This window comes from Ochotona princeps, chromosome 9 (assembly GCF_030435755.1).
Source record: "Ochotona princeps isolate mOchPri1 chromosome 9, mOchPri1.hap1, whole genome shotgun sequence".
Lineage (NCBI taxonomy): Eukaryota > Metazoa > Chordata > Mammalia > Lagomorpha > Ochotonidae > Ochotona > Ochotona princeps.
This window is the reverse complement of record NC_080840.1, coordinates 33812246-33828688: the sequence shown is the minus strand read 5'-3', so window position 1 is coordinate 33828688 and position 16443 is coordinate 33812246. Positions and strand designations below refer to the sequence as shown.

At 37.2% G+C, this 16443-nt stretch overlaps 1 protein-coding gene across 1 annotated transcript in view; it reads right to left on the bottom strand.

Moving 5' to 3' along the window:
- STK3 (serine/threonine kinase 3) overlaps window positions 1-16443 on the bottom strand; it is a 285278-nt gene that overhangs the window by 114635 nt on the left and 154200 nt on the right. Inside the window, exon 7 of the mRNA XM_004580628.3 lies at window positions 3975-4112. Coding sequence (XP_004580685.1) covers window positions 3975-4112 — 138 coding nt within the window. The remainder of the gene's footprint in view (window positions 1-3974; window positions 4113-16443) is intronic.

Sequence of the window (16443 nt, the reverse complement as noted above, 5' to 3'; positions counted from 1 at the left end):
ATTTTTTTCAAAGTATTACGAGAAAAAGATAAACCGATTAAATTTTAAAAGGCAATAAAGGTTCGTGTGAACAATAGAGAGCAAACTTACTGAGGCTTCCAGGACCTACCTAAGGGATAAGATAAAATCAGAGACCTAGAGCAGGTGCTGGCCTGCCACTCAGGACACCCGTAGCTCGTGCTGGAGTGTCTGGGATTACATTCCACTGCTGCAGGTGAGCGAGCTTTCTGCTAACAGCTCTGCGGGGCAGCAGATGACGACCCACGTTCTCCATTTCCTGCTACCCACGTGGGAAACACAAATTGAGTCCCTGGCTCTTGGTTTCTGCCTGGCTCAGCCCTGGCCAAGGTGGACATTAGGAGTGAATTAGCAGGTGGATGCTCTCTCTCATTCACTTGCTCTCATTCTTTCAAGTAAGATGTTTTTCAAAAAAGAGTCAACATTTGCATAACTGGAATCAAAGAAAGTAAACGAAGATGGAGTTGAAAAAGTATTTGGAAAAATAATGAAAAAAATAAAGTTTTTGGAAAATAAACAATGGCAGGAGGCAGAAATGACAGAGTCAAGAAAAACATATTTAAAAGAGCAAAGGCTGAGCCACTCAAATGACAGCAGGTTTCTCCTAAGAAACCACGGAGGTGAGAGAAGAAAAATAGGAGGATGTATTTTTCAGAGCTGTCACAGTCTCTAGGAAGAAGCACTCTGACTGCAGATCTACGTAAGGAGATGGCTAAAGAAGCTCTAGGAACAGAACCGGAACACTCTATGAAGGAATCTGAGACCAACAGGAAAGCCAACAAAAACAGATAATGAGCAGTACAATCAATCAGTCTCCCTTCTTTTGAGTTTCCTCAATTGTGTTTTAAGGTTAAAGCAGATTTTATAACACTGATGTGATTCCCAATGTATATAGAGGAAGTATTTAAGACAACCATATAAATGGAGGGTGAGAAACAGAGATAGAGCTTCCGCACCTCAGCTGAACTGATAAAAAAGTAGAGTTAAGTCCTAAACCACAGGTAACCCCATGATGTCACCTGCCATAGCCAAGCCCAGGGCTGACTGGAATAGTGGCAGATCACTGTCAGGCTAACAGTCTCACAGGAGGCCATCCTGGGCTCCGGGCTGAATGAAGTCCCTGGCTGCAGGTGTGAGGGTCACCTTCTGACCAGGAACTCAAACACAAACAGTGAACCTTGTCCTTGCACTGGACTCAACTTCTTCCTCTTTAAAAACAACTAAGATTCTCACTTAGTCTCAAAGGATTCTTCCAGTTTATTATTATTTCAAAAACACACAATCCCTTACATATGGGTCACAGAAAAATGAATCACTACAAAAATAGCTATTATGAATTTTTTAAAAGTTGTTTATTTACTAGATCCTAGAAATCAAGATAGTATGATCTTTAAATTCGTTATAACATTGTCCTCTGAGAGTTAAACTAGCATTTTAACTCATAATAGGAAATACACAAAAGAGCTTTCCAACTTTCGGGAGAAAAACATTATGAGACTAAAAGACATCTGTTCTAAAAAAAAAAAAAGTAAGTCCAGAGTTTGTTGTGTTGCATTGGCGCATACTAAGTTCAATACGCATGTATTATGCACTAGATAGCAGGAGTGCAAAAGTAGTTTCCTGCTAACAGATAAAGTCTGACTCCGAACTAGTTACAGTTTAGGATTACAAACAGAAACAAGTAGCCTCATCCCAATATGGGAAAGGTTTTGAGCAAAATGTCTATGGGGGGGAGTATCTAATTTGAATTAGATAAAATTATACCATGAATTAGAAGGAATCAGTTGGCGAACAGGTTACCTATGGGAGCAGGGGCAGGGGACAGTGACAACACAGGAAAAGGTAGGAAGGAATGAAAATGCAAGGTTTGTTTGTATAAGAAATTGTAGGTCTTTCTCTTCAGTATCATTGAAAAAACATGGGAGGTTACCAGGGCTCAGATAAAGACATTATACTACAATAGAGCGATTGAATGGTTGATCAAGAAGAGAAAAATGAAAAGCAAGCAAGTAAACAAACAAAGAAAGCTTATTCATTGGTGAACAAACACTACGTGTAAGCATTATACACACGCACACAAAAGTTGCTTTGCTTGCTATTACTAGGAAGAAACATGCTCATGCCAATTCCACACAGACCTTGTCAATGTATCCCACACAGGGCAGCTTGCTGGGGGCAGAGGGCCAAGGAGAGGGAAGGCACAGAGCAGCCAGAATACCCAGCACCATCAGTTAGCCCGTCAAGTGTCAGGAACTCACTGAGCCTTCCTGGGCTTCAGTGGCCTCCTTCACAAAAGCAGAGAAGGACTTTTCTATCCCAAAGCTCTGAGTTCAGAGCAACAGAATTTTTTACCGGGGAAAAAACAAAAAAGTTGGAAATGTCTGCAGGAAGGCAGAAGCACTGGTATACTTATCCAAGAATTAATTATCAGATATTCTTGATGTATTTTCATCCTCCTACTTTGTGCCATTTGTTTGGCCGTACTTGTCTCCTATTGCCTTTTCTTTCTTTGTTACTTTCTTTTAGGCTGAATAATTTATTCATGAGTTAAGACAAAACAAATACGCCCTGGACTTCTGCACATTAAATTCCTTTGGAATGATGAAAACACTTTGACAAATGTTTCATTAATTTTTTTTGGATTTTGTGGTGGAAAAATAATATAACCTAAAAGTTATCTTCTTAATCATAAATTAATTCATTATTGAAAAGTATGATTTACACATAATCAAAAGTAATATTTATACATGACTCACAATTTGAAAGTTGCACAGAGAGGACACAGGGAAAGAAAGTCTCCATGCCATGCCTGCCTGTCACCCGCAGGGGCCTTACTCCTGAGGCCATTTTCTCAAAGATATTCTAACACATTGACACACATGTTCATACATGCATACCTGTATGTGTCCACATGCTTTTGAATCGCTCCGCTTAAACTGTCTCCAGTTCACTGACGGATTTTTTTAGGTCATTTTCAATCTTTTTTTTTTTTTAACTAAAACGTTACGTGAATATTTTTTACACACATATTATTTCATACATGGCTAAGTTTGTCCTAGAAATGTAATTGTCGGGCCAAGGAATACACAGCTTTTTCTTATATAATGATTGCTAAATTGGTTTCCATTGAAACTGAGTACTAAATAAAATTTTCCTGTTAATAAGCATATATTTAAGAGTATTGTTTTCTATATCTTACAACAAAACAATATTTTTAAAATGATACCTTGAGAAGTCACAACAGCCACATTTTAAACCCTTCTGTCACTTAGTTAGAATCAATTTGTAAAAATGAAATTTTGCTAATGTGAGACAAACTACTAGCTCAGAATTCTGATGATATTCTGCTGAGAAAATTAACTCAAAAAAAACCTGCAGGTATTAAATGATGTCTATTTGCCTTAAATTTCAAAGTAGATTTCCTGACACTTTGAATACAAAGTCTACTTGGAGCAGGGATAGTAAAACTGTTCATTTAGATATTCTTAGAAGTAGTATTTACAACATGTGATAATCTTTCCGGGTAGTTCAGGGATCTTGCATTGACATATCATATAATGCAACGAAAAGTCAAAGGAGAAACATTGATCAAGGAATGCAAGGGAAATATGGGAAACAGAAATTATGGAGACATCTTATTTCAGAAATAGGAAGTTTGTAAGTTTATTTAAAACAAGTTCAGGGGTCAAGAGTTTGCAACAACAATACAAAGTTAAAGAGGAGTGAGAATGAATGTGGAAAACACAGAAGTGGGACAAAGAAAATACACAGACGTGTGTGTGTGTGTGTGTGTGTGTGTGTGTGTGTGTGCATGCCAGTGTAGGTAAACATCTTTCACCCATATTTTCTGGGGAGGTTTTAATCTTTCAAAATAGTTACAAAACTCACAACAATTCTAATCAATGTCAGAAAGCTAAAGGGTATGAAGAAAATACCCTTCCCTTACCATCACTGACCTGTAAAAGTTGCGTTGCAGTAGCTCTCTGTTCTGGATTCTTCACTAAGCACTTCTTAACAAAATCAGTGAAGTCATCAGACCACAGCTCTGGCTTCCTGAATGTTGGTGGTGGGTTCGTTGGAATCATAAAAATAGCCTAGTGCAAATAAAACATCCAAACAAAATTATAACAATAACAATAGCACAATCAAATAAACAAATCTCTCTCTCTCTTTTAATCAGACTCTAAATCTCGAAAATAAATTAAGCTGTTTTAGGATCTCTAGTAAGCCTGAAATTCAGGAAGGAAATCCATCTGCTACTAATGTAATCACTTCCCATTAAATTTCCTCTGTTTGAACTGAAGCTCATTGAGCACATCATTCTTTATTTTAACCCAACTCTAAATCAGTCTCTAAAATAGACTTTGCATTTCCAACTCTGCGACTAAGCTAAGGACATTCCCTATAAGGATATGCAAATACTCCCCAATTTGGCCACTCTGTGCCAGATTTACTGTTCATATAACCAGAGGTAACCCAATAAAATTACCACTAAAATTTGAAGTAATAATGAATACAGCCAGGACTTCCATTTCTCTATTTTAAGACAGGAGTCAAGATTTCAAATGGAAAGTTCTAAAGGTAGTATGCCCTTTCGGTTTCTTACTAGTGATGTAATAGTAATTAATTTAGCCACAATGACAACACATTCAGATTGTTTGAAATTAAACTACTATTGAAGCCAGTCTCATCACAGTCTACCCATTTAGTCACTCTGTGTCACCAACAGAATGAATCCCTTATGATCTTGAAGGATCATTATTTATAAAGAGTTAATCTTTTCCCTTGGCGTCTGTAACAATTCTTGACAAAATACTCTCACTAAAACATCTTTCTGAGGCTGGCCTTGTATAACTGTCACCTCCTGCAACACCGGCACCACATACAGGTGTTAGTTTGTATCCTGGCTGCTCCATTTCTGATCCATCCCCCTGAGAATGTCCTGGGAAAATCAGCAGAAAATAGTTCAAATGTTTGACCCCTGAAGCCCACATGGGGAACAGGATGAAGCTCCTATTTCCTGGCTTTCAAAACAAGTGAATAAGTCTTTAAAAAATCATTTTTTAAAGAGATGTAAAATACTAAAATTGAAACAAATATTTCAAGCACCTGTCAATCTTATTTCCATGTTATAAACAGAGGCAAATATAGTAATCACAAAAAAATTACAACATAAAATGAATTTGATATGTCACAACTGGGTACACTTTAACCCGTAAGATTATAATGCTACACAATCAACACAATAGATGAGATGAGGACAGAAAAATGGCTTTTTGGCAATCTTAATCTATTGATGCACAGGCAGCACACAAGAATAGGCCTCTAGAAGATATATCCAAGGGATAGTATCCAAAAGCTCCTCTGCTGTAGACCAAAGTGTCTGTATTCATTCGCTCCTCTCTTTTATTCAGATTTTGTTGTTCATGGGCAATTTTATTATACTTTATTTTATGCCCATTTTCCTAATGCATAAGAAAGATGTGTAATACAATGGACTATAATAATCTTTTGAAACTAAAGGCTCTTAAAATCATTGAAATAGACTAAAAACTTCTGCTCAACTACAGAGAAAATAGCAAAACTGCAAAGTAACAAAGAAAATATATCCTGAGGATACCAATTTTAATGTACTCACACTACATGATAAAACTTCCTAACCTTCACTGAATTTTTAGCAACTGCTAAAAATCATTCCTAGGTGTCCTAGGAGCACAGAATTTCCACATTATAAGATACATGACAAACACTTTAGTTTAATCTTCTCAATTTACAGAAAGGAATCTAAATCCCAGAGAAGGCTAAGTAACATAAAAACGAAATTTCAGACCTCAAAGAGGCCTTCATTTAAAATACTGGCAATGTGTTCCAATGTTCCCACTATGTTTCAGACGCAATAAATTACAAACCAAAGAGGTCACAAAATCTAAATAAACTAATAAAAAGATAGAACACTTGATATATAATGATTCTATTAGTGACAGAAACATCTGGCAAGTTCTTCCTTTCATTTTAAAATGGGGAAGAACAAATAAGCACGTTTTAAGCTTCTAATATATGTCAGTAACTACAAACACTTTTAAAAAACTTATCACAATTACAACTTTGAGAGTCAACAAAGCTGAAATCTCTAATCAAACATTAATGGGGAAAAGACCATTCCACTGAAAAAGTTTTTCAACAAGAAGATGTTCAGGAATACTGGCAAAAACAAAACAAACAAAAAAATGAAGTTGGTGTCATTCGCATCACAACACAAAAAATTACAACGATTAAAAGAATGTAACTGTGGTGGCCAGAGTGATGGTATATCAAAATTAAGCTGCTGGTTACAACACCAGCATCTCATATGGGAGAGAGTGCCAATTCAGGTCATGGTGGCTCCGCCTCTGATCCAGGCTCCTGCTCCTGTGCTCCCAAGGCAGCAGGAGAGCGCATCTGGAGGCCAGAATGGACTTCCTGGTTCCCAGCTCCTGAATGCAGTTTGCCTACATCTGGCTGTTGTGGCTGTTTAAGGAGTAAGCCAGCAGACAGAAGGTTACACTTGTCTTTTCTCTGTGTGTCATTCTGCCTTTCAAGAAAATAAATAGACCTAGAATAAAACATGAGAAAAATGTATGATACTGATTTTAGCAATGATTTCTCGCATATAACAGCAAAAGTCCAAACAACAAAAGAAAAAAAATACATAAATAAGACTTCATCAAAATTTTAAACTTTTGTACATCAAAGGACAGTATCAAAAGAGTAAAAAGGCAGATCATAGAACAGAGGAAATATTTTCAAACTATACCTGATAATCATTTAAACATAGACTATGTAAAGAATTCCCACAACTCAACAACAAGAAAAATACAAACAACCTGATTTTAAAGTAAAGATTGATGAGCCTTAAAACACATGCTGAATGAAATAAGTCAGTCACAGGGGCAAACACTGTTTGATTTCTCTTTTATGAGGATTCAGTGTAGTCAAATTCACAGAGACAGAGCAGAACCATGGTTCTACAGAACCATGCAGAAAAGGGAGAACGAGGAGCCAGTGCTGAGTGGGCAGAGTTAAACGCACAAGGGAGGTTTTTTTTTTTTTTTTTTTTTTTTTTTTTTTAAAGATTTATTCATTTTATTACAGCCAGATATATACAGAGGAGAGACAGAGAGGAAGATCTTCCGTCCGATGATTCACTCCCCAAGTGAGCCGCAACGGGCCGATGCGCGCCGATCCGAAGCCGGGAACCAGGAACCTCTTCCGGGTCTCCCACGCGGGTGCAGTGTCCCAATGCTTTGGGCCGTCCTCAACTGCTTTCCCAGGCCACAAGCAGGGAGCTGGATGGGAAGTGGAGCTGCCGGGATTAGAACCGGTGCCCATATGGGATCCCGGGGCTTTCAAGGCGAGGACTTTAGCCGCTAGGCCACGCCGCCGGGCCCAGGGAGGTTTTAAAAAATTTTGGAGATGAATGTGAATGACTGTTGAACAATGATATAAATACATTCAATTCCATCACAATATAGTTATTAGCTGGATTTCATTTTGTGCATATTTTATAATTTAAAAAACCAATGCAAAAATACGAAGTGACAATCAAGTTCAGAAATGTTGGTCAAATATCTACTAATACACACAGCGCATGGTATTAGGTATTGAAAGGTTGCGGCAAAAAGTTTATGGAAAATTGAATTAAAAGCTACGCACATTTTGGTGCCAAAAACTTTAAAGTTTATGCATTTTTATAATACATTTTCTATGACCTTTCTAAAGATCTCTCATATATATGAATTTAAAATTTTTTCACCAAAGTAAGTTTTTTCTTTTAGTTCCATTTTCTGCAAAGTTTTTGAATTACCTTCAAACATGGAACTCTCAAAGACAGCAAGAAAACAAAGCCACTATCTTAAGAAACTTCTACAGGCCTGATGAGGAAACAACACACATAGTAAAAGAATAGGACAATAAAAAAAATAGGAAAATGATTCAAACAGTGACCATTCCCAACAGAATGAGGAAAGGGAAAAGAGTGGACTAAGTGTTGAAACAAGCAGAGAGCAAACAGATTTCACCCTGGAAAGACTCAGGAAATACAAGATTGAAGATTCTGGAGTTCCACACTACAGAATCTGCTCTGCAAGACGTTGTACAAGTGAAAAAAATTTCTGTGTGTGTGTGCACGTGCACTTTTGCTTTTAATCAGAGTATATTTGTGAGCCAAGATGTAGATCTTATACCAGCAACAACAAAATAGGAGATGTTCTAAAAATGAACTAGGAATGTCAGTTAGGGGTAATGTAGGTGTCCCAGTAAAGAGTATTGAAAGTTTAAACTAGGCTGTAACCTACAGGAAGGAAATGGAAGAAATAGAGGACCTTATATCAATAGCATTTGGGGAAGTGCAGAAAAAAAGAATAAAAGATTACTCCAGTTCCAAGAAAGGAAGGAAAGAAGGAAAGAAGGAAGAAAGCAAGCAAGCCTTAACTGCAAGGCACTCAGGTATCCTAACAATTCACTGTATCATTCTTTCAAATGTCTTCAATAGGCAGTCTCTTACTACACGGTTATCACTGCTCTTTAACTTAGAAAGTGATCCTAAGGACTTTTTGTGTACACAGCAGTAAAGATTCAATATCCGAGTCTGTTGATTCTAGGACAACAGGTAATCTCTTTATCAGTACATGCGTCTTCCTTCAAAAGGGACAAAGCTTTTAACAATTGAGAATGTTCTTACACATCTTACATCATGCTACACACAGTCTATCCACAATAGTCCTTCAAAGCAATGGAATCATTATAAAACAATAAGCATCTTTTAATCCAATAAGTAGTATTTGTAAAGCTTTTCTGAGTGTTCAGAATCATGCTATAATTCAGGGGTAGCAAACTGACAGGCCACAGGCCAAACAGTGCATATATTCTGTTTAGACAGCATCAAACTCACCTTCTACATGGTAAGAATCTGCTAGAATTAGACTGATTAAAACCAGGGGCTTCTCTCCGTGTTTGTCTAGTGGCCTTTCAAATAAAGCTTATTTTTAATTTTTAAAAACTCTGCACATGGGGATGAACATTTGGCACAGTGGTTAAAGCTCTGCGTGGGTGCCTATTTCCCTTATCAGAGTGCCAGAATTGGTGTACCCTGCACTGGCTCTGGTTCCAAATTCCATTTCTAACAGGTAGTGGCTCAAGCAGTTGAGTCCCTGCCACCCATGTGGGTGATACAGACTAGGTTCCAGCCTCCCAGCTGCAGTATGGCCCAACCCCAGCTGTTGCAGGTATTTAGAGAGCGAGCCAGTATATGGAAGACAGCTGTTTCTGACTTTGTTGATCTCCTTTCCAATGGAATAATGGAATAATTTTTTTAATACAGTAGGATGTGTGTTTTACTTTTTGCATGGCTCCATCTAATCTGCTTCATCAACTGCTTCACCTTGGGGCAAGAGCGGTGAGGTTCCATTTATCTGATTTTGAAAGCCCTGACAGTACAGACCACAAAATAGGATACATACTCCGACCCATCAAATGCACAGTTAACTTAGAGAAAACAAATGAACACAAGTGAAACAATTACTAAACAATGGAGTGACAGATGAGGGAATTCTGATTGTAGAAAACCTGATTAATCTGACAACTTCTTAGCTGAGGTAGAACCCAGTACATCTTAAGGACGGACATAATGGGGTTAACAGCAGCTGCTGGAAAAGGCACACAAAACCACCTGCTACTTCAAATTAGGGGGAAAAAATAAATTTGAACTCTCATCTCTACAAAACAGTTCAAAGGACCTATATAAGCCCCTATATAGACTGACCTCAAACTGCAGGTAAACGATACTAGATTGTCTAGATAAATGTTGTTCATCTGCACTTCTGTTACAAATTGGTGGATAACAACCCAGTGATTTATGTCCTTGAAGCTAATGCTCTCTTTGAACTTTGAGCCAATAAGTTTCAGCCTTATCTTCAGATAATCTTTACATATAAGGCTCACCTCAGCAGTAGCTATTAGAAACCCAAGGATAAAAAGCTTTACTCTAACTCTTATTTACCCAGCACTACCATAAAGTGAACCTAAAATGTCACATCCTACTCCCAAACAAGCGCTGAACAAGCATGAACACTGAGTATACAGTTAAAAAACAGTCTGTAGAGACCTACCAAAATGTCTACAGGAAAAATCACTATGCTTTTATTTTTCCCTTTAATGCTAAAAACGTAGTAACAAACTGATTTTTTTTTGTTTTAGATTTTACTGTGTCTAACTAATATATTCCAGTAATGAAACACAGAGGATCATCTTAACAATCTCCAGATTTTTATATGAGTTAATTAGGTAATAAGTCCTGATGGTAGAAAGTTTTGGAGATCAGTGGCTAACTTTAGTCTAATAATTCACTCCCTTGCCACCAATCAAATCACACAGACACACATTACAGCCGTATAATTTATCTTATCTCTAACACCATTTTGATTGAAGAATGTTAGTACAATAAATGGCCTGATTATCCTCGTGTTTGTTTCTATACAATGTGTTGCTTAACTACACAGCAAACCTCTGATGGTACTTTAAAAAAGATCTTTACCTAAACTGATCTGCAGAAGTCTAGACTAAAATGATGGTTAGGAGAGGCTCGTCAATTACAGGGAGGGTGTGATAAGGGCTGGTTGGTTTATGGATATTGAGTTAGGAGAAAGAAGTTTTGGTGTTGTAGTGCCCAATAGGATGAATATGGTTGACAATGTGCTATATGCAATCTTAAAGCTAGAAGAAAGGATTTTGAATTCTTACAACATAAATAAATGATAAAATCTTAAGGACATCTATTTAACTATCATGATTTGATTATTATATGACACTTGTACATACATATCAAGACATCACATAGCATTTTAATGTACCAGTTAGAATTTAAAAAACTAGAAACAACCTGATCAAAAGCACTCTTAAGAAGCCAAGAAATATAGGTGCTTCAAAACAGCTAATTACCCTCATGCCCTAGACTCTGAGAGTACTCAGTATCTGTTCCAAGAGCTAGAACTAAAGCAGCTACAATGCCTGAACCTCACCATCTTAGTAGTATGCATCAGCACATTTGCTGGAAGCTATGTCAAATGGATTTGTGAGTGTAGAGACGAGATGGACATGCCAGAACTAACAAAGAAATCCATGTCACTATTGAAGAACCTCAGGCCTATGTACAGCAGGTTAACTTTATAACAAATTTATAAGAAAAAGAATAAGAAAACACGTTGTAAAACTAAAAAAAAAAAACTTGAGGAACATCACTGTTTCCTAACAGTGAACATAAGGAATAGGTTGCAAGCTACTAAGTCAAATAAAACCATTTCTGAAAAGCAATATAGAAATAATGACTTATACAAACTGTTAAAATAAGAGAGCAAACACCAGAGTGGAAAGAAGTCAAAACAGTGCCTGCATTAGAAATACAGATTTGAGCTCTAAATTCACCTCTCCCGCCAAGACTGAAGTGTGGTCTCATTAATTTTCTTCTGTTTTTTTTCTTTTTTCTCTACATAAGTGAAAACCCTGGACTAGACGGATTCCAGGTTTTTCTGTCATTATAAAACATTGCATTCCAGATCGCTAGCAATGGAGGAATAAAGTTCAAGTTAAGCAAATAATAAATTGCTAATTACAGGTGAAATAGAGAAGAAGAGCGGATAGAATGCTAAAAGTCCTTTTCGTCATTCATATAAAGTGTACATTTTACCACCTCTCCTTCAAAAGCAAATGTGAAATACACAAATCTTGAAGTGAACAGTAACTCTAAAGTGGACCTTGTCCCTGCAGTTCTACAGTCAGCACAGGGTTAAAGTATTGAGAGCAAGCACTCACAGATGCCCCAGCTCTAGTCAGAAACACTTTAGTAATCATTAATCTGGCCAATAAAAACCAATTTTCCAGCCTGGAAACAGAATTATGGGAGGAAGGGCCGTTGGTGCCCTAGCTACAGGTGGACAGCAGCTATCAAACTGGAGAAAACAGAATGAGAACATTTCCATCATCACAGAACTGCCTACTGAACAGCCCTTTTGTAAATATAACTTTTAGTTTATAGCAAATACATGGGATACAGAAAATGCTGAAGATCATTTTAAAATGAGGAGACATTAAGGCAAACCCAAAATGCAGATTTAAGGGGGAATCAAAGTGAAGAGATAAGCAAAACAAAAACATAACAAAAAAACTCCTTTTAACCTCAACCTTCAAAAAATCAGTAACACAGGTTATAAACAAAGTATGATGGGCCCCGCTCAGTAGCCTAGTGGTTAAATCCTTGCCTTGCATGCACTGGTATCCCATATGGGTGCTACTTCATGTCTCAGCTGCTCCACTTCCCATGCAGCTTCCTGCCTGTGGCCTGGGAAAGCAGTAGAGCACAACCCAAAGCATTGGGACTCTGCAACGATGTGGAAGACATGAAAGCTTCTGGCTCCTGGCTTCAGATCGGTTCAGCTCTGGCTTTCGTGGCTACTTGGGGAGTGAACCAGCAGATGAAAGATCTTTTTCTCTCTCCTCTCTGTATATCTGCCTTTCCAATAAAAATATACAATCTTGAAAAAAGTATGGCATGCTGGAGGGGCACTAAATTAGAATGACAGGCCAAATACATTGTATGCTGTATGCCAACAGAAGAAACGCTACATAATAACCGACATTAGAGGTTCACTGTTAATTTTCTTAGGTGTATGTCTTTATTCTTTAAGGATATATACATAAGTAGATATTTGGGGATGAAATACTAAATACTTCAAAAAATTAGGACAGAGAGATAATAGAGGAAGAGGAAAAGGATTAGATGGATGGAATAACACAACTACCACTCTTCCACAAAAATGTTCACATCCTACTTCCTGGAAATTGTGAAGAAGCTTCCTTACATAGCAAAAAAGCTAGGACTTGGTTGAAGATTTTAAAATAGAAAGATTATATTGTGTTATTTGGATAAGCCTGTGTAATGACAAGAATCATGCACACTGGAACGAGGCAGAATTGAGGTAGAGGAGATAAGACTAAGGAAGGTGGTCCTCTCTGAAGACGAAGAAAACCACTGAAGCCCAGCCACATGCCTTTCGAAGCTGGCAGGCACAGGAAGAGATTCCAAACCATGCAGCCCTGCAGGCACTCCTGCTTAGCCCAGTAGATCAGTTTTGGACACCTAACCCCACAGAGCTATAAAGTAATAAACTTGCAGCAGAGACAGAAAGAGAGAGGAAGAGAGATCAGGGGTTGGGGGAGAGAGAGTATTGTGGGTAGAGGAGGAGAGAGACAAAAAAGAGGAAGGTGGTGTTGTCACACAGAGACAGGCAGAGGACAGTGCTACAGTCAAGCAGAAGGTTTCCTCACGGTTTGAGATGGCTTCTCAAATACTAGCTGACACAGTCTTACTCCGGTCTTCAAGAAGGAGGGGGTAGAAACAAACTGCCATATGGTCGACTCTCCATACCAACCCTCCCTAAAACTGAACACAGAACTTCCTCTGAAAACTTGTGAAGCTCTTCCTCAAGGGTTCCAAAAACACTTCAAATTTCCAGAAGGGCAGGCATGTCCTTTTTTTTTTTTTTTAAGTCATGTCATTTGATGCTTATGAAATGGCTCATGGTCAACACCTTGACAGAAAGCTACAGGACTTGGAAGAGTCATGGGAAAGGACAGCCAAGTGATTAGTGGGTGAGACTTTCAGCTGTCTGACCTCTCGGGAGATTACACTAAATCTTGAGTTCAAACACATGGCCAATGGCTTAAAAAATCCTTCCTATCCGACAGAATCCCAGAAACAATTCCATGTTGCACCTTGCAGGTGGAGAACATGTTCATGTGTTAGGGGAGATGTGTCATGATTCCTGCTGTAAGGAAAAGGAACACAGCAGTTGTGTGTGTGTCCCTCTCTTACACTGCAGTATGGTAGACCATACTTGTTTGCTCTTCTGATCTGTATTATTCTATCAAAGTACCACACTAACTCACTAACTTTTCCTGAGTTCTGTCCATGACTGTGTTAAAATATCAAATCTGAAAGAGTCAAAGGAGCTGCAGAATTCTTAGCCAGTCAATCAGGAGTATGGGTAACCTGAGGAATCCTCCAATGTAGCTGGTATCTGGAATAGTAGCAGTCATGTCGGCAAAGGAACACTGCAACTTTGGAATCTTGGATAAGTTCAGGACAAACACAATGGTGGGTAAAACCACTGGCACCCATCAGTGCAATGAATCCAAATACCAATCATTGTAGTCTTCACTTTCATGAACTGAGACAACCCACTTTCAAATAAAAGACCCTGATGAAGATGAAAATACCTATCTATGTGATTAAGTTGCAAATCAAATCGCAGCTTTTTTCAGGAAAAAACTTTTTTTATTATCATGAAAGACTGATGGGCAAAATTTATTAATTCATACTTGGATATGTGGCAGATATCCAGAATGAATTAAGTGGGCCTATCACATCAAGAAAAACACCAATGGCTTTTATGGCAATGATAAAATTTCAGCTTAAAAGTAAAAATTCATATTTTCAAAAACATCTATCTGGCACTTAGCAGTTTCTCAATCATCAAACTGTTCTGGTGAGATTGATAGTGATATTGACAAATGCAATTTTGATACAGCCTGCCAAAATTTGAAAGAGCTACATAATCCAGTGTGAGACAGTATTTTTGCAATGACAAATGCGTGATGTTATATAACACATGGATAGAGATCTATCAAAGTATAAGATAGGATACAATTTTAATGGAGCAAAGTCAGAGAACTCAGTACTATAGCTTGAGATTCTAATAACTGAGTTAATCTTTAAGAAACAAACATTGTTGAGTTTGAGTAAAGTGTCACAACAAAATTCATAATTATCACAAAAAATTTAAAAATTTCTGTCATACAAATACATAACTGTATAGGGGTATATCTTTTAGTAAAAGGTGAAAGATTTATATGATCTGAAGAGAAACCAGAGTATTGGGGTATATCTTTTAAATGATGCGATATAGCAACATTTAAAAAACTCAATTAGCTTTTATTAAGAAATTACTCTATTTTTGGAAAAATAATTTTTCATAAGAATATATTATTGATGTTAATATTTAATATGATTTAAAATCAATTAATATACTTTTGGCTTTTGGCTTTCAATTTTTAACATCAAGTAAAGGCTTAAGTAGTTGGGTTCATGCCAATACAGCCTATACGGGAGGCTCACATTACGTTACAGGCTCCTAGCTTTGGCTTGGTCCAGTCCCAACTGCTGTGGACCTTTTGAGAATGAATCAGCAGATGGAAGACCCCTTTGTCTCTCTCTTTTCTTTTCAAAGAGCAAAACATAGAAAGGTAACACCAAGTAGGAACAACATATCAATCAACCTTTAATCACACTTAACAGAGATAAAAAAAAAAGTAAGTATATTCTTACCGAAAGGCCTATGAACTCATATTGATATAAAGAACAAGGTTAAATGTCAACAAGCAAAGGTCAACTAGTGTCTGTCACTGAATTAAGATAAAACAATAAATATGTTCTAGAACAATAAAAGTGTTACAAAACAAAGGGGCGTTGGTCCAAGAGCAATATAATGCCCAGTGGGAAAAAAAATGAATTTAGCAACAATAAAAATCCAATCAGTAGAAAGAAATCAATGCCAATTAGGATGAACAGAAACTACACTTAACCAACAACAAAAGGTATTTGAAGAACAAAAAAACGGAATAACTGAAAATGTGGAAGATGTCTAAACCAAAGGATACATATACAAAAAGTATAGATATATAACGAATTCATGGGAAATGCATATTATGAAAAAACTTGAGTGTATTTCAAAATTCTTGGTACTAGAATTTATCTTTCAATTCCATTTTTCATGAACCTTTTGAAGTCTTATGAAGTTTTTCATCAAAAGTAAACAACAGATCTCACAAATCATAAAACTACATTTTACAAAGAAAATGGTCATTTAATCTAGAAAAATAATAACTTAATTATAGCCTTTGTCAAATGTAATTGCTATGAAAAAAGAAATTATCAGATTTTTACCAAGAATAAGTGAAAACGATTTAAAAAAAATTCACAGGCCCAGCACTGAGGTGCAATGGGTGCACCGCTGTTTGCAATGCCTTTATTCAATACCTGAGAAACTATTCAAACACTAGCTACTCTGCTTCCAATCCAGCTCCCTGCTGAAGTTCTTAAGAAAGTTGCAAAAGATGGCTCAATTATGTGGGCTCCTGCCAACTATAGGGACACCTGGAGGGAGTTCCTGTCTCCTTCCTGTCTTTGCCTTGGTCTAGCCCTTGCATTAAAACCATTCAGAGAATGAACCAACAGGCGAACGGTTTTTTTTCTCTCTCTTTCTCTCTGTATGTTACTCTTACCAACAAATATGTAAGTCTTTATAAAAAAAATAGTCATGTAGCAGTTTCTATCTC